Source organism: Pezoporus flaviventris, unplaced genomic scaffold (assembly GCF_033815535.1).
Source record: "Pezoporus flaviventris isolate CSIRO_AGI_PZ_B2104156 unplaced genomic scaffold, CSIRO_AGI_Pfla_v1 ptg000097l, whole genome shotgun sequence".
Taxonomy (NCBI): Eukaryota; Metazoa; Chordata; class Aves; order Psittaciformes; family Psittacidae; genus Pezoporus; species Pezoporus flaviventris.
In genome coordinates, this window is record NW_026892645.1 from 4,354,909 (window position 1) to 4,371,958 (window position 17,050).

General features: G+C 42.4%; 2 protein-coding genes across 14 annotated transcripts in view; one reads left to right on the forward strand and one right to left on the reverse strand.

The window, feature by feature from the left end:
* The first annotated feature begins 90 nt into the window (after positions 1 to 90).
* Positions 91 to 16,954, forward strand: SLC2A8 (solute carrier family 2 member 8). Of its 5 annotated transcripts, none has more exons than XM_061476781.1 (11): positions 91 to 164; positions 318 to 477; positions 1,574 to 1,780; positions 3,134 to 3,233; positions 3,373 to 3,584; positions 4,277 to 4,420; positions 4,913 to 5,021; positions 5,939 to 6,112; positions 6,738 to 6,883; positions 7,015 to 7,154; positions 16,856 to 16,954. In XM_061476781.1, exons 1-10 carry the CDS (start codon positions 106 to 108, stop codon positions 7,150 to 7,152), a joined length of 1,449 nt encoding a protein of 482 aa, XP_061332765.1. In that variant the 5' UTR covers positions 91 to 105; the 3' UTR covers positions 7,153 to 7,154; positions 16,856 to 16,954. The 5 variants fall into 5 exon arrangements, 4 of the variants coding, with proteins under 4 accessions (XP_061332765.1, XP_061332766.1, XP_061332767.1 ...); XM_061476782.1 differs by lacking the exon at positions 16,856 to 16,954 and adding an exon at positions 11,331 to 11,719; XM_061476783.1 differs by lacking the exon at positions 91 to 164 and having other exon boundaries at positions 1,709 to 1,780.
* GARNL3 (GTPase activating Rap/RanGAP domain like 3) overlaps positions 8,211 to 17,050 on the reverse strand; it is a 38,425-nt gene continuing 29,585 nt past the window's right edge. For all 9 annotated transcript variants that reach the window (XM_061476779.1, XM_061476775.1, XM_061476777.1 and 6 more), the window contains 8 exons: positions 16,660 to 16,818; positions 16,279 to 16,345; positions 15,075 to 15,182; positions 14,532 to 14,650; positions 13,983 to 14,118; positions 13,259 to 13,468; positions 12,856 to 12,967; positions 8,211 to 12,145 (listed from right to left, as the gene is read on the reverse strand). In XM_061476779.1, coding sequence (XP_061332763.1) covers positions 11,989 to 12,145; positions 12,856 to 12,967; positions 13,259 to 13,468; positions 13,983 to 14,118; positions 14,532 to 14,650; positions 15,075 to 15,182; positions 16,279 to 16,345; positions 16,660 to 16,818 — 1,068 coding nt within the window. In that variant the 3' untranslated portion in view covers positions 8,211 to 11,988. The remainder of the gene's footprint in view (positions 12,146 to 12,855; positions 12,968 to 13,258; positions 13,469 to 13,982; positions 14,119 to 14,531; positions 14,651 to 15,074; positions 15,183 to 16,278; positions 16,346 to 16,659; positions 16,819 to 17,050) is intronic.

Consider the following 17,050-nt stretch of genomic DNA (forward strand, 5'->3'; position numbering starts at 1 on the left):
CCGCTGCCGCTCTCCATCCGTTTCCGGCGGGGCTGGAGGCCTGTAGCGTCGCGCCGGGACCCTGGCTCGTACCGGCGGCCCCTGCAGCAGCGGCCGGCGCCGGCCATGGCTGCAGAGGAGTCCCGCTCCCTGCTGGGTCACCCCGCTCCGGACCCTGACCCGAGGTGAGCGCGGGCGGGCTGAGGGGCAGCGCTGGCGGCCATGGGGCGAGAGGTGCCGGGCCTGCTCGAGCGTTACGGGCCCTCCTGAGGGGCTGGGGCCGGGGCCGAAGCGGGAGGTGGGAGCGGCGTGATCCTTGTGGGCCTCTCCTGCCTCAGAGTGCAGAACAAGAAGCTGTACCTGGCCGCCTTCGCTGCTGTCCTGGGACCGCTTAGTTTTGGCTTCGTGCTAGGCTATAGCTCACCGGTTATCCCAGAGCTGAGGAGAATCGACGACCCTAAGTTAAGGTTGGACAGCGATCAGGCCTCGTGGTTCGGGGTAAGTCTCTACGCGATGATGTGAGTTCACTTGAAGGCATGGGTCAGGACGATGCTGTTTGTACGGTGGGGTCTTACTCCTCCTAAGAATGAGGGTAAATGTGGGTCCTGATGAAATCTAGCTTCTTTTTTTCTGATTTCGGTGGCTGGTTTGAATTTTCCCAGAGGAACGGTTATGCTCTCTTAGCACGTATTGTTAGAGCACAGGACTGATGACAGGAGCCTAAGGGAACTAGCAGGGTTCAGTCTGGGGAAGAGAAGGCTCAGGGGGACCTTGTCGCTCTCTACAACTGCCTGGAAAGAGAATGGGGAATGGAGCCAGGAGAGGGCTGGGCTCTGCTCCCAAGGGACAGGGCATGGGACAAGAGGAAATGGCCTCAAGCTGCACCAGGGGAGGTTTAGATTGGATATTGGGAACAGCTCCTTCCCCAGAGGGTGCTCAGGCATTGGAACAGGCTGCCCAGGGCAGGGCTGCAGTCACCGTCCCTGCAGGTGATCACATGCCGTGTACTCAGCGACCTACTGATAGACTTGGCTGCGCTGGGAAATGCTTGGACTTGGTGATCTTAAAGGTCTTTTCCAGTCTAGCTGATTCTGTGAATAATATTCTTGTTATTTGGACTTAAATGCCCTCTAACTACTCTCATGTTTCTCAGTTGAACCTGTGAAGAGACCACAGGAAATAAACTTGTTAATGAATTAGTGCCATCCATTAACATGGGGAATAATTACAGGCTTCATGTTAGTCAATATAATGAATTCTTCAGGACTTTACATCAGCTTGAAAGGCCTGTTTGGGAAGGACAGCTTCGTGGACAGGTGAAGAATCAATTGCTGCTGCTTCTGGGCTTTTTTCTTAATTGAAAGAGCTTTGTACGTGATGTGAAATGCACTCGCCATTCACTGTGGTGAGAGGTGCTGCTGGGCTGGGTTTTGATTAAGAAGTTAATGTCTATTTTGACTTTCAAAACACCTGCATAGTCTTGCACAGTTTGTAGAAGCTGTTGGTACTTTTCAGCACGTTAAAAGCAATTGCTGTTATTTCTGTATTTATTTATAACTGTATAACAGTATTTCTTTTTTACTTATTTTTGAAGTCAGTAGTAACATTAGGAGCTGCTGCTGGAGGAATACTAGGAGGCTGCCTGGTGGATAAAGTGGGGCGAAAGCTGAGTCTCATGCTGTGCTCGGTGCCGTACGTTTTTGGGTTTACAATTATTATATCTGCTCAGAATGTTTGGGTGCTTTATCTTGGACGAATGCTGACAGGCTTAGCCAGCGGAGTGACCTCACTTGTTGTGCCGGTAAGAAGTTTTGCTGGGCCCTGTGCATCTGTGGCTGCTTTTGTGTGTGTTTGTGGGGCTTTTTGTTTCTTTCTCCATAGCAGCATTATAGGTGGCTTGGGTGAAGGAACTGTGCCCAAGGCGGGTTGTGGGTTTAGAAGAAACTGATTTCTATAGAATCAGATTTTGCTTGGTTTTAATCACAAAGAAATCCAAAATAAAACCAATTTAGTTTCTTCCAGAGGCACTCCTGTGCTGTGCATTCCTGGCACAGCGATGTGATCTGTCAGTAGTGCTTTATTGGATTGCTTCTGTTGACGTTCTACTAGAGTAGTATCTCTGCAGCTTCCTTCAGTGTGACTGCAGTGATGAGGGAGCAGTGTCATCTGTAACACCAAGTATTTGTAGCTGTTCTTGAAATAAGGATTACTTATTGTCTGTGCAGCAGAAGTAAGAACTGTGACTTTAGGAAGAGTTGTAAGAAATAAATATGCATAAAAAATATGAAGAATTTCTTTTTTTATGCATACAGCTAAACCGTAGCTGTTGACTTGGGGTCAATGTATTAAAAGATAGCAGAAAAGTTCAGGTTGATCCCAAATGGTGGATGCTGTTCATGGTCTGTGCTAAGACGAGCGGTCAGCTTGGAACTTCAGAGAATGAAATCATTTGTACTCTCAGTGCTGAACGTTCCCTGCAGGCAGTTGGGCTGCACGTTCATGCTCTAAGCTCTGCTTCGTGAAGTGAAGCAGCTCTTGCTAACACCAGCTCGTTCACCTTCGGGAAGGGGCGCTGCATCAGGAGCTCCTCAGAGCCCTGTTACCCGTTAGTGAGGTGGCACCTTCCTGCCTGCGCCCTCTGACTGAGGCCCTCTTTAAAGAGGGAGGGAAATGCAGCTGCGAGGTCTGGGTTGGTTTTTTTTTGTGAGATTTGTGTTTTGTTGGGTGGCTTGTTGTTTTTTTTTCCTTTTTTTTCTTTCCGCCCCCTCCCCCCTTCCTATTTTTTTTTTTGCCCCCGGAATTTTTTTTTCCCCTGCTCTTTTTTTTTTATCTTCCCACCCCCCCCCCCCCCGTTTTTTTTTGTTTTGTTTTTGCGCCGCCCCTCCCCCCCTGGCGCTGTGGTTTGTTTTTTCCTGAAGGGGTGTGTGGGTGTGTTTGTGCCCCTCCCCCCCTTTTCTTTCCGCTGGTTTTAGTTTGGATTTTATTTTTTTTTCTAAGGCTTTTTTTTTTCTTTTCCCCAGGGTGGGGGTTTGGGTGGATTTCTTTTTATTTGATTTAATTCGGGGGGTGTGGGGTGTTCCAGAAATGACTTCTCAAGCCCTTGATCCCAACTTGCCACAAGTTGTTATTTGACATTTTTTTCTCTCTGCTTTAGGTGTATATATCTGAAATATCTCATCCTAAAGTCCGTGGTATGCTGGGCTCCTGTGTGCAGCTGATGGTGGTGACAGGCATACTGGGAGCCTACATTGCAGGTACCAGGCTTAGGGCTCTGGGTTACAAACAAGAATCAGTGCATGCAGTGAGAGCACTGCACTGAAGAAAGTGAATGTTAACTTGTTTGTACAAGTCACTGATGCTCACAGCCCTCTTTCTTTCCTTTTTATTACCAAGGAATAGCACTACCATGGCGCTGGCTGGCAGTGCTGTGCTCCTTCCCATCCTGCATAATGCTCTTGTTCATGTCCTTCATGCCTGAAACACCGAGGTTCCTGCTGAGCCGGAGCAGGCGCTCGGAGGCTGTAGCTGCTCTGCGCTTTCTGCGGGGGCCACTTGCGGACCACGAGGGGGAGTGTGAGCAGATTGAAGCTGGTGTTCAGGAAGAGGTGGTGAGAATCTCATTTACTCTTGAAAACACCTTTCTGTGTGGGTGTAACACCTGGAAGCAGACAGTGTCATTAAAATGGGGTTATCAAAGCTTCGTTAATAGACCTTTTTGTAAGCGGTGGCCAAACCTGTTTTCTCAGACAAATGATACTCAAGAAGCGAGTGAGATTCTTTGAATCTTTTTCCTCTGCCTTTCAGCTGTCACTGTTGGCTGCCGTCAGTGCACACGAGTAGCAGTCAGGCTCGTGATCTTGGTACGACAGCTATTTACTTTTTTGCATTATTTAGCAATGTGTAGGCTTGCTGCACACCTCTGACTCTATGTCCTGTTGTTTGTGTTGTATGAATGCATTTTCTCTTGTATCTCTGATTGCATCGCTGACCCTGTTGCAAGATGAATGCTTAAATAGGCATTGAAGTTCAGTTTCTGCAGGCTGTGGATTCGTGTTAACTTTCTCTGCAAAGTACTATTTATTTCTGTCCCTAGAACCTGAGAAAAGGGGAAAATGCTTTTCTGGAGTTCTCATAGTCCAGATGTAAACGTTTTTGCTGCTAAGGCACTTAGTTTTGCTAAAGGGGGTGTAAAAAAACTGAGTTTGAACAGATAGAAATGTTATGAGGAGGTTTTTTGTTGCTTTTGTTCTTTGAAACGATGAAGTTTTCCACCAAATCATTGCTTTATTTTTAACAGGGACTGAATGTCTCTGAATTTAAGAACCCCTCAATCTACAGGCCACTTCTTATTGGTGTGGCTCTGATGTTCTTCCAGCAACTCACAGGCATTAATGCAGTCATGTTTTATGCAGAAACTATCTTTGAAGATGCAAACTTCAAGGTAAGTGGGGTCTGCTTCTAAACTGACAAATGTCTGTAATAGTTTCAGCTTAGGCAGTGCTGTAAGGAGCCTGAAACACACAACAAATGACTTGATAATGATCCTGCTGCCTGGGGTGGGAGGTTGGGGAAGTAAGTTGTGTTTTGCTGGTCTGAAACTTTGGTACTGATAGAAATCCATATTATAGGCATCTTCCTATATATTTTTTTTAGTTGGAGTTGCAAATGCAATGTTTCAGAGACAGTGAAACTAGAGGAAGAAGTTGTGGCTTATTTTAAACTTTTTAAGAGGATTGTATGTTGCATTAACTGAGGATGGGGTTTTGTTTGGGGTTTTTCCCCCTGTCCCCTGTTTTCTCCTCCCACCATTAACTTCTTTGGCGTAGTTTGTCTTCTTTCAGATTCAAGTAACAAATGCATTTGTAATGCTTGATAAGTGATCCTCTTGCCAGCCTGAAAGAATAAATTCTCCTTCCCTCTTACTTTCTTTCAGGACAGCAGACTGGCTTCTGTTGTTGTGGGTTCCATACAAGTGTGTTTCACTGCTGTGGCTGCACTTATCATAGATAAAACTGGACGGAAAGTGCTGCTCTACATATCTGGTAAAACATCTTACTGAGTTTTGGTCAGCAAGGAAAATTACCACATAGAGTATCAAAAAATGTCTTTTCTGTTGGGGGAATTAAGTCTTGCAGTTTATGCATTATTAAGTGGTTTGCTTTTCTATTTATAACTTGGTATAGCTATAGGTTTGAACTCGTAAGAAGAAACTATCATAATTATATAGATGTTGCAGGTGGAACCCCTGGAAATCACATACGTCTTTTTGTCTTCTTACCACGGATGTTTCAGTTGGTGCTAAGCAGAGCTTACCCTAAGTCAAGGACTTTCAGTCTCTCATGCTCTGCCAGTGAGGAGGGGCACAAGAAGCTGGGAGGGAGCAGAGACAGGACATCTTACCTGAACTAACCAAAGGGATGTCCCGCACCACAGCACGTGCCCAGTGTAGAAACCGGGGGGAAGAAGGAACTGATTGCTGCTCAGGGACTGGCTGAGCATCGGTCAGCAGGTGGTGAGCAACTGTGTTGTGCATCACTTGTGTTTCTTGGGATTTATTCCTTCTCTTTTTGTTGTTTCCCTTTTCATTACTATTGTTATTAGTAGTAGCAGTAGAAGTAGTATATTTTACTTCAATTGTTAATCTGTTCTTACCTCGACCCATGGGTTTTACCTCTTTATGACTCTCTTCCCCAGCCCATTGAGGGGGGATGGCTGTGTGGTACTTAGCTGCTGGCTGGGGGTAAACCATGACAACTGTGTTGTAGGGCTGGTGTTTAGAATGTGTGTCTGGCACCTTTCACTCCTGTCAAGGCCAGTGTTCATTTCTGCTAACGGTGTCTTTTAAGAAACACTTTGTGAGGGGCACCACATCTTCTGTTTGGCTGACCAGCTGTGTTCTGTCTCTCAGAGCATACCCAAGTGGTAACTAGTGACAACTTGGTTATTGCTTACTTTTCAGGGGTAATCATGGCTCTCAGTACTGCATTGTTTGGGCTTTACTTTAAAATGGTTCTTCCAAATCCAACCAACTCATCAAATCCTGACGTATGGGCCGCTCTTAATTCAGCATCGCCAGGAGCAGAAAGCAGCATATCCTGGCTTGCAGTGGTGAGCCTGGGCTGCTTTGTTGCTGGTAAGTGGAACAGGCGTCTAAGCAGCCATTACACCAAACTCAAACTTTCTGCTCATGTGAGGGGTTTGTTCCATTTTGTCACATTACTGATTAATGGGAATGAGTTGTGTCTCTGAGACTTTTTCAGGGTATAATGCAAAGTTGGGCTGAGCATTCAGAGCCGTGGTGGGAAGAGCTAGGAGCTTAGTTAAGCCAATTCCCTGCAAAAGGAATTTATACCTCCTTGTGCTAACAGTGAGTAGTGATTGCTCAGGTTAAATTGCTTTGCTGTTAATGGACAAACAGACTTTGTCAGTGTCTGAGCCACACTGAATTCTGTGATAGCACAAAGCAGCAGCAGTAAGAAACAAGATTGGATTTTAAGCTTATCAGTGACTTCATGGCAGGAAGCCTCTCTTGTTAAGAATACTTGTCATTAATTTGCTGTAAAATGCACTGGGATTTATCACGCTGCCCTAAAATAATCTGCTCTCTTTCCTTTGGGCAGAGGTACTGTGTTACTGGAATCGTCCAAGAATCTAGAGTGAAAATTGCATCCCCTTTGCTTGACTAACTCGGGCATCATTCAGTCATCCCTTTAATATATATTTAACATGCATTTATTCTCTTCTGTTTGTAATTGCAGGTTTTGCCCTTGGCTGGGGTCCTATTCCATGGCTGGTGACATCCGAAATCTTCCCCCTTAAAGCTAGAGGCGTATCAAGTGGTGCTTGTGTATTAACAAACTGGGCTATGGCCTTCCTGGTAACCAAAGAATTCAATGATTTAATAGTAAGCATTTGGAATTATTCTTTAGAGATGCTCCTGAGAGGGGCTTGAGCCAGTCTTTTCAGGCAGTACAGAACTGCACTTGTACACTTGTGAGCTCTTAATAATGTGGGGTTTTGTTGTCTCTCCTTCAGGGTTTCTTAACATCCTATGGCACGTTCTGGCTCTTCTCTGCCCTCTGCTGCCTCAACATAGCTTTTACAGCCTTTTATGTTCCTGAAACAAAAGGACAGACCCTGGAGCAAATCGAGGCCTACTTCAGAAGATCCTGAGCGTAAGGCTTTTTATATTGATACGAAACCTTTATATCGAGTTACGGTGCTGCAGCTGAAGGTAGCTGCATCGCATGGCAGACATCTCAGTTACTGAACTGGCTAGCAAATCATTTTAATGAGTTCTGCTAAATATGAATTCTGGTTTTTTTAAACACTGTCTCTGGGGATGTGCAGACACTTTGCATAGCCCCTGCTCAAGTCTCTCTCCGTGGGTGTTGCACACATTCTTTCTGATTCTAAGATGTAAATTAAAATCTAATTTTGTAAGTAAATAGATTTAGTTTCCTTGCTGCACTTTACCTTTCCCTTATGGCACAGCTTACAGTGAAGAAATGAATTACACAGCCTGGCTCATGCTAAGTTCAGACTGCAGTCCTTTACCTTTGTGGTGCTGCTACTGTTTCTGGGATGCCTGACCATGGAATAAGTCTTGGTCCCAATAGGAGATGAATACTTGGATTTCATGAGTGTTAGTGTTAAATTGACCTTACTTTTTCATATTGCTGTCCAGCTAGCCAGGAATACATCAAAATCACAAGAAGGGGTGTAGCTCTTAGGAATAATGTATTATAGAATTAAAGAAAGAGCATTTCTTTTTCAAAAGGAGTTACAGTATATTGCAGCCAGAGAATATACCCTTAGCCAGAAAAGGAGAAAAAACTTGTAATTTAAGGGGTAAAGATCTCCAACTGGAGGAGGTCTCTGAAAGTCTAAAAGATGCCTGGAAACACAAACCAGTGCTTGATTATAGTTCTTGTCAAGGATGGGTAATGCTTAAGACACAAACACCAGTCCCCCAGGTATGATAAAGCACTTAAATGAATGACATCTCTGAAACACAATTTCTAGAGAACTCAAATGGAAACCGTAATGCAGAGCTGTCTGCAGTAGTTCTGCCTCCTGCCTGCTTAATGTCTTGTCTGATAACTTAAATTCAGAATAGTCATTAGTTCTGCATGTGTGGAAAAAAAGGGAGGTCAAATTTACGATTCATTCTGTATGAAGGAATAAATCTGCTACTCCTTCATAAAGGTGATAAATGGCACTTAAAACCGTTCCAGCTGTGATAGGACTGTTTCTATTTGGAAACACAAACTGTACACGCCGTCACATGACATTAAAACCAGTGGTAATACAGCAGCAGTTAAGACAAGTGGTAGGTAAAGAGATTGTGTCACAAATGTAGCAACAGTCTTAACAATAGGCAATTACTGAATTACAGAGCAGTCTGCTGACATTCAAAGACTTAGTTAAAACTGACACTCCAGGTTGATAACACTGTTTGCATAAACCTTTAGAGACACAACATTTTCCATTCAACCAGATGAATGCCTAACAGAGCTAGAAACCAGGATGCAGAAAATAATCTCTCAAATTTGCTCTTTAACTCGTGTGCTGATGTCATGATTTCCAGTAGCAAACAGGAGTCAGCTGCAGGTCAGCAGCAAGTGAAGCAGGTAGGCAGTGTACAGGCTGGTGAAGCTGCTGTGCTCAACTAGTACAAATACTTTCTAACCCGCATGCAAGTACAGATATTTGCTGCATTCTGTCACATGGGCTTTCCTGTACTGTTAGTACAGTTTATTCCCCCCACAAAATCAGGCTAAGCCTATCTGAGATAACACTGCTTCGACCGTAGCAAGCATTGTGTGTATGAACCATGCCATCAAACTGGTAGTAATGACAACAGCGTGGTACTCATTTTCATACACAGAAGGCAACAAAAATTACCTTATCGCTTGCAGATGTGGCAAGATCACATTACTTTAGATTCCTATATATGCTTAGGACTTTTAATCCCTTAAAACTTGTGGTAAAAATTACAAATATACACACAAGTATATATATATAATCCTTTGGATTTGGTTTTTACTGTATCTCAAATGCAGACTAAGGCAACAGCTCTGGGAAAGCTGCTGCTCAAATTAGAGACCCACACCTTTAGGAAAACATGCAGGAGTTTGTATCCGTGGCTTGGTCAGAGAGACACAGACCAACAGAAAGTAAATGGCAGGAGCAGCACCCTGGACCCTACACAACTGGTTATGTAGCAGTGTTACACTTCCCATGGGTGCTACTGTCCTGCTCTATTAAGAACTGTTTAAGTATTGATTCAGTTGACTGGCCTAGTAAAACTCAACCATCAAACAAAGCCATCCCCCAACAGCCCAAGAAACCAACCTGAAAACAGCAACCCCAGCCCCAAAGCAGGGCAGATCCATAATCCAAACAGGCTCTACTTGTTCCTTGCAAACTGAAGGTACCCATTCGTCCATTCAGCCTAGGGGCACAGGTATGGGTTCTGGACTAGATGATCTGCAGGGATCCATTCTAACCTCAACTGTTGTGTGATTCCATGAGTCACTACCCATGCTGGTAAGGAGGCACGAGTACACTCTATACACTGCCTGTACAGTCTAATGCTTGCACCAAAGTAAATGACATTCCTGTAGTTTGGTCAGACTAAGGCACAGTGCTGAAGTGGTGACAATCCCATTAGCCAGCAGAGGTTAAGAGCCCTGCCTCCTCCAACAAATCCAGCATGTTGGGATAGTAAACATTTCTTGCAGAAACTCATAAGAGTCCAGAATGGGCCTTCAGGTGAGCCTGACAGCAAGTGTCCAACTTGGTAACAATCCTTCCTATATGGAAAGGATTTCCATCCATCTGTAGCAAGGTTTTCCAGTATTCCTCTCTATTAGAACAACACCCATCTTATACAGCTGTAAATTAAAGGTTATCTGCCCTCCCATCCATGAGCTGGTCAGCCAGCGTCAAGAATGCAGGCTAAAGGCAGCTTTAACAGACATGAAAGCAGGAAGGGTTGTGCTTAGGGTGGACATGGCTACAATTTGTGCCCACAACTATTTCCTAAGTTCTAATGAGCAGATGCATGCACATGCTGGAAAAGCAGAAGGGAAACAACATGGCTCTAAGGCTGGAGTGAACAACAATATAGCTGTGCACACCAGCAGGCTTCCAGAAAGCCTTGTCATCTACCACCAGTCTGAAGCAGGAGAGGTTGCATAGATGCATAAAAACCTTGCCCTTTATAAATGGTGCACAAGAGCTTATGTATCAATACCACCCATTGGCACTGACTTTTTTAATTGGAATTAGCAGTCAATGGTATGTATTTAAGACAATGTTTTGAGCGAAATAGTGGTTAGAAGCTAGTTCAGAGGATGCCAATTCATCACATCAAGAGGCACAGAACTCATGGGCGTCTGATGAGACACACTCTCTGGAAATAACGTTCTCACACAAAGTTACAAGCTCTTGTAAAGACTTGGAGCTGGCACTTCCTTTTAGATGCTTGTTAAGGTTCACCCCATACATCTATGGGTGCAAGAATACTAAAATCATAGTAGCCACTGGTTAATACTGTTTCTGCTCCTAGATTAGTTACTGCTTAAAATATTGCTTCTTTCCTTATCAGCCACTCCAGCTGAGAGTAAGAAATGATCCTTTCAGATAAGGCATTGTGTATTTTCTTAGGTGAAGCAATTAAACCATTATACACAATAATCTGGGCAAAAAAAATACTTTGCAAAAACAGTTTTACATTCAGACAGACTGAAGCAAAAGGCACACATCTCCAGATGGTCATGCTTGGAAAGAAAGTGAAATCATTACACGGAAATGGTATTATAAATTAAAGTCAAGGATACAGAAGTATTTCTACATATATAACAAGAAATACCTGCTAGTAAAGGTAAAATCTTTCTATATATATTAAAAGCCTGGAAGCATCACTCTTTCATGGAAAAACAAAACAAGCAAAACAAAATCCCCCCAAACAAACCCAAACCCTTTCAAAATAAGGTTTAAAATAAAATTATTGGCATAAAGGGCCGAAAAATAATAAGCTTTAAAAATGAAACCTTGTCCTTTAACGTAACAAAATGTTTAAGATGACTGTTTCATCATAGAAAACTAGCTTCTTAGCAGTGCAGTTTCCATCTGGATCTAGTTAGAAAAATGCAGTTATCTGGAATAATGACTTACACTGTTGGTGCAGGAGCAGACAACAGCTAATGCAGTGTTCCAGGAAATGGAGAAATGCACTTGGTTTGGGTTTTTTTGCTTAGTGTTGGGTATTTTTTTGTTGTTTGGTTTTTTTTTAACTTCCAATTCTTAAAAGAATATTTTGAGTTTGTGTTTTCTATAAAAAGTCTCAGTTCAAGGATTCTTGACACCAAAACAGTTTTCAAGTTTCTCTAAAAAATACGCATGGACAGCAAAGGAAGCAGCATCTTCTTATCTTACCTGTTCTTTATAGAACATCCTTGATTCTTCACTGAACATACCACAGCTCCATCATTTGGAGGACAGACTGACTGGTTGGAAAGACCTTGCCTGCAAGCCTTTGGTTTGGTTTGTTTGTTTTTTTAAAGGCTTGAAAACCAAAAGGAGTGATTTATGTTGTAAAATTCCTCTTCCCTTATGACACACACTGTTGTAAAACAACTCAAGATAGTAATAACAGTATTAACTTAGCTCTTGTCACTCAGGTACTTCAAATTACAAGAAGCTCAGAACAAGTAATACTTTTTATTCATTTTCAGCCTAAATCTCTCATGAATTACCTACTGTTAGAATTCCACAAAAAGTAATGGTTCATTAACTGAGAAAACAAAACATACCTATGTCAAAGATATAAGCATCACCAAATCAGGCTGAACTATCCAGAACAACATGGGCTCTATAACGATTAATCACCAATACTTCCAGCCACATTTCACCACTAGAAGCAGTGTTTGTGACGTTCCCACAGAGCTCACAGAGTTGTAAGAAAATGTGAAGTAAGGAGGAAAGGTTTTAAGACTGTCTTCACTTCAAGTCAATGATGTCTTCATCGTATAAAGAAATGGGCTGAAAGGGACAGCTAGATGGTGAGCTCTCCTCCCTGTTGGCCAAGGTATCTGGATCTGAACTAGTGGAAGGATGACGTCCTTCAGAACAGCTTTCGAAAGAGCTTGAGATTATCCTGCAGAAAGGAAGACAGAAGTCACTAAAATACACAGATCAGGGCAAGTAGGATCACTAGCTACTTCTAGATTTAATCAAGTTATCTTAAAGACAGAGACAGACCATTAAAACTGAGTTTCTCTGGTTTACTCTGCTCAGTATCACCAAAAGGCAATTGTTAATGAAGTCCCTGCCCAAATAATTTCCAAATAGCACAATCAATCACACATGATTTTACATTGCAGCAGATTTTGTTTCATTAATCTCAGTCTGCTGTATCTTGGCTAAATTCTGTCACTGCTCTACACAAACGTAGGTTACGAGGCAGTGGAAATAAGAGAATGGCAGTGGGGTCAGGTAAGCAGAGCCAGACCCACCAATGCTGTGGTATTTCTTTGGAAAATACATCCTGGAAATAGCAACACAAGAGCATACACAGAAACCAGCAAGTGACCTGCACAGCGCAGACCTAGCAGTCAAAATCACATTACAGGCTCAACCACAGCAGGTCCCCACAAAATCCCATTTAGTGCTGCTTCGGTCATTAACATGTCTTAAGCATGAGTTTAGGTGGAGTTGTTTCAACAGTATTCAGATACTCTCAAAACACATTAGCATGAAACTCACATCAGTGTACAAAGGTCTCAGCACCACACCAAGGCAAGCCTGAGCAATCAATTCTGAAAGCATTTACAGTCCAACAGGTTCTTTTCTAAAGACAGTATTTACCTGTCACTACTGGTTGATCTTACTGCTCCCTGCTTAGGGTCTGACTGTCTTCGAGGAGCCTTTTTTTGCTTCTGTGCAGTTTCTGTCTTGGGTATAGGCTCATCCAAGAGGCCTTAATAAGGGAATAAAAGTTACTCTTAACAGAAAAGCAAGCATCCAGGAAAAAGTTAGAAGTATCTGTTGCTGGTTTCTATTAACTAAAGAGCTTCTACCTGGTTTAGAATATAATCTGTGATCAGATGCTGGCTAGACTACTTGCAAATTCTGAGAGTTTCATTTGTTTGTTCGTACCTCTTAGTTATGAATACGGGTTGCATGTTACAAATCTGACTGTGATGGCCCAAAGATTAGAAATTCTGTACTTAGCAATTGCTACGTGCACTGAAGAATGAGGAGCGTTTACCCAGCAATTCTTTGCGTGTTCTGCTTGCAATTTCTTTAATTTCCATACGAGATAAGGATAATGAGTGAGTAACTGGCATAGAGGGAGTGCCACTGGAGGTTGTAGTAGTGATGACCTTGGGAGCCAAAGGTGACTTCAGAGGTCGTTCAATGCTTCGCCCAACCAGGTTACTGAGAGGAATTTTGTACAGGTTTTTGCATGGAACTTCACCTGCAACAGGAAAGGAAAAAAGAATGTTACATTTTCACAACAGAATCAATTCTTAGTATTTCCAAACAAAAATTATACTCATTGTGCTGGGTGCTTTTTAACCCAAATAACAAAGATCTTTCTTGCATTATCTACTTGATGAGCCCTTGTTTCTCTGTTATTGTTCCCCTACAGACTGATTGTTCACAGATCATGTTACACTACATTGACTGTGTAAACTCTTTCAAGGCTAGAACTTCTTAACTTCTTTCTTTAGGTTCTCAAAGGAGCTTTAACCATCCAGTGGTAGTTTAGCAACAGTGCTACCACACAGTCCGAACTGAGATACTTATGGAGCAAAAGCTCAGCCAGGTGCTTTATGTCTGTGGAGAAACTGGAAAATCTCTCTCTTCCAGACTCTCAACCAGGAAGTCAAAATCTTCCACCTAATCGATTTCATCTTACTAAAGATCAGATGTGATAGCTGTTGGAATGATCAGAGATGGTTATTCAAGCTGCTTAGAAACCATGTTACCTTCTAGAGAAGAAAGAGGACTTTCTGGCATTTCATAAGCTGTCGGTGTTTGAGGAGAGCTCCTTGAACTCATTTCCTTAGCGCTGCTGTCACACGATCCACTTACTGCAGCAGTCGCTTTAAAGTAAATATCTGACTGAAATGACAAACAACTCATCGTTAGTACAGCGAGACTTTACCTTCTGAGTAGGAGCTCAAATGTTTGTCCACTGTGTTCTATTGCTGTAATGCTGCCATGTCAGCTAGGGTTGGTCATGGAAATGTTACCCCACTATAAGTGTGAGGAACATCTGTGATGTTGAGGATAGCATCTGCCCCATAAATGGTCAGATACCTCGGATCTGCATTACTGGGAGCATTAAAGGATAGTGAGATCAATCTTGATTGTACTTGATATAAACCAAGAGCACAAAGATGAATGGTTATCACAGATCAAGTAGCTCGTGTTACAGTTTTTGGTTGGTTGGTTTTTGGCTGCAGCAACTTTACATGTGAGTAAGATCCCAACACATCACAGAAATAGACAAATGTGATTTTCCTGTGTCTTACCTTTGATGCCACAAGTTGAAGCTCAGGCACAACTGCTGTGTGGACTAAGTTCCCATTCACCACTAATCGGATCTCAATGGAATCAGTAGTGAAGGCAAGGATATAAGGGAAAGCACAGACTGCAATGAAACAAAAATTATTTGGCAAGGAAAAATGGTTAATGGAAATGTTTGTTGGATGCTCCATCAAAACTGTTCTTGAGTATCTGACCTCTTCGGGCATCTCCCTTTCCTATGAAAAGGGTTGTCTAACATACTGATGGACATTGAGCTACATCAAGCCTGAAGAAAACGTCACTCTCCATGCCTGGCAGAACGCAGACTGAGTGGAAAATGAAAAACAGAAAAAAAGAGAAAGGAAAAAAAGTTCAGCAAAGAAAGAACTTGGCACCAAGACTCCACTTTTCAAATTACCATATGCAGAAACTTAGCTAAAGTGGCATCATGAATGCAACATGCTTACTCTTAGCACACATACTGTGATTCCACTAAAAGCCAAGTGCAAATCTAAACAACCACCTAGTAAAAAGAGATCTTTTCTTACCAACAGCATAAGGAACTTGATTCCAGCTGAAATGGAAGTCGTAAGCTGATGGCTGGATCAGTGGAGAACCTCCATTGAAAGGATGTACCTTTCTGTACTGGCAAACATCTGTAACATAAAAAGAGAAAAGGAGCATCCATCACCTTACACTGCACATGACAAACACCCATCTTACAGGCATATTTTCCATATGTGCGGGCATTATATGCGTCATCAAGCATTTATGTAGAAGTCCCTTTATCTAAACAAATAAGGGAAGTGTGCTTCCTCTGGGAACAAAACATTTGAAAGATCAAAATGAAAGGCCTACATTTTAGTAAGTTGTCCCATTCTTTACTTCTTTACTCACATACTCTGTGAGGGTGGTGAGGCACTGGCACAGGCTACCCAAAGAAGTGGTAAATGCTCCATCCCTGGCAGTGCTGAAAGCAAGGCTGAATGGAGCCTTGGGCATCTAGTGTGAGGGGGTTGGAACTAGATGATCTTAAGGTTCTTTCCAACCCAAATTAGTCTGTGATTCTACAAGTGTAGTGGGGGCTCCAGGTAAACATCTGTGACCCTCTCAAATACATGCTGTTTTTAGCTCTTTTCTATTTTTAGGCAAAACTGGATTTTTTTCCTGTAATTGCTGTTCTTAGACTGAATCAAAGTTTATGCCCAGAAATGTATTATAGGTCTTTTTCTAAATACAAACTTAAGCCACTGCCAAATTCTGTGTCCCATTTTATAAAAGGAGATTCAGAGAATTACAATGAAATAATACCAGCAGTGCCAAGAGGCAGGCTGAAGGAAAAGCACAAAGACAGAATGGGGTAGCGCACAGAGGAAGAAGGGGTGGAATTCTAAATTAAATTGTACATGTCTGGCAAAAACCTAGGAAGTGTGTAACTACTTAAAGAATGAACTAGATGTGAAGAAACAGGACTTTTGTGATTAAGGTGGTAACATATATAAATATATACATACCCATCCATATACCTGAAATTAAAACCTAACAGCTAGTATGTCTACATTCAACATACCCTGAAATAATAGTTCAATTTTTAGTCTGTCTAATACACATCTAAATTCAAAAGCATGTATATTGAAAAACTTCCCATGAAACAATGAAACTTACTTAAAAAGACAGATCTAGACTCCAGTGAAAAAGATTTACATATACAGATTAAGGAATTACCATTTTCAACCTTCCCTAAATACTTACAGTTGTAACACAACAGTAAACCAGCTTCACCATCTTCATAGACATCAATAGCTGCAACAAAATTAACCTGCAGAGATAATGGGAAAGGTTAATGAACAGGCACAGAGGATACTGAGATAACCTAACTGAAAATAACCTATTCACAAGGACCATCAAATGAAGAGAGAGACTCGAACTGCCTCTCTTGGGAGCGATGATCATCATGTATTCCAAAAGGAACAAATATCTCAGAGTGCCCTAAAGCAGAGGTGACAAAGTGAAGAGACATGAGGATGTCCATAAATTATCCTTCCAGGAGGCCAGCACAGGATGCACTGAGTCTGCAAAAAATTATGTTCAGTGTGGTTCTGCAAGAAAATAGTCTCAATGTTGAAAACTTACCTTGTTTGTTTCAACATGATGCAGTCTATAGGACTCCCCAGTGCTCTCATTAACTAAATCAAACTGATGCCGATACGCTACACAGATCATATTGTCACTGTCTCCAGTAGGTCCATCCACCAGTGTCATAACCACTGGAGGGTCAGAAAGGCATATCTCCTATAATGTAAATAACAGAATTATTCTCTTTTTTCAGGCTCGTGCTATTGGTGCTGCAGGTACTACGTGAATTTAAAAGGATGTGCTCTAAGAACAGAAACATGAAGCACAAACTTCATTAAAAAAAAATGTGAAAGGTCTCTTTGGCATACACGTGATGGAACTCCATCAGTCGGCTTCTCACTTTTATTTGTCTGGAGGTTCAGAAGATAAACCCCATGTTCTTTGGCTT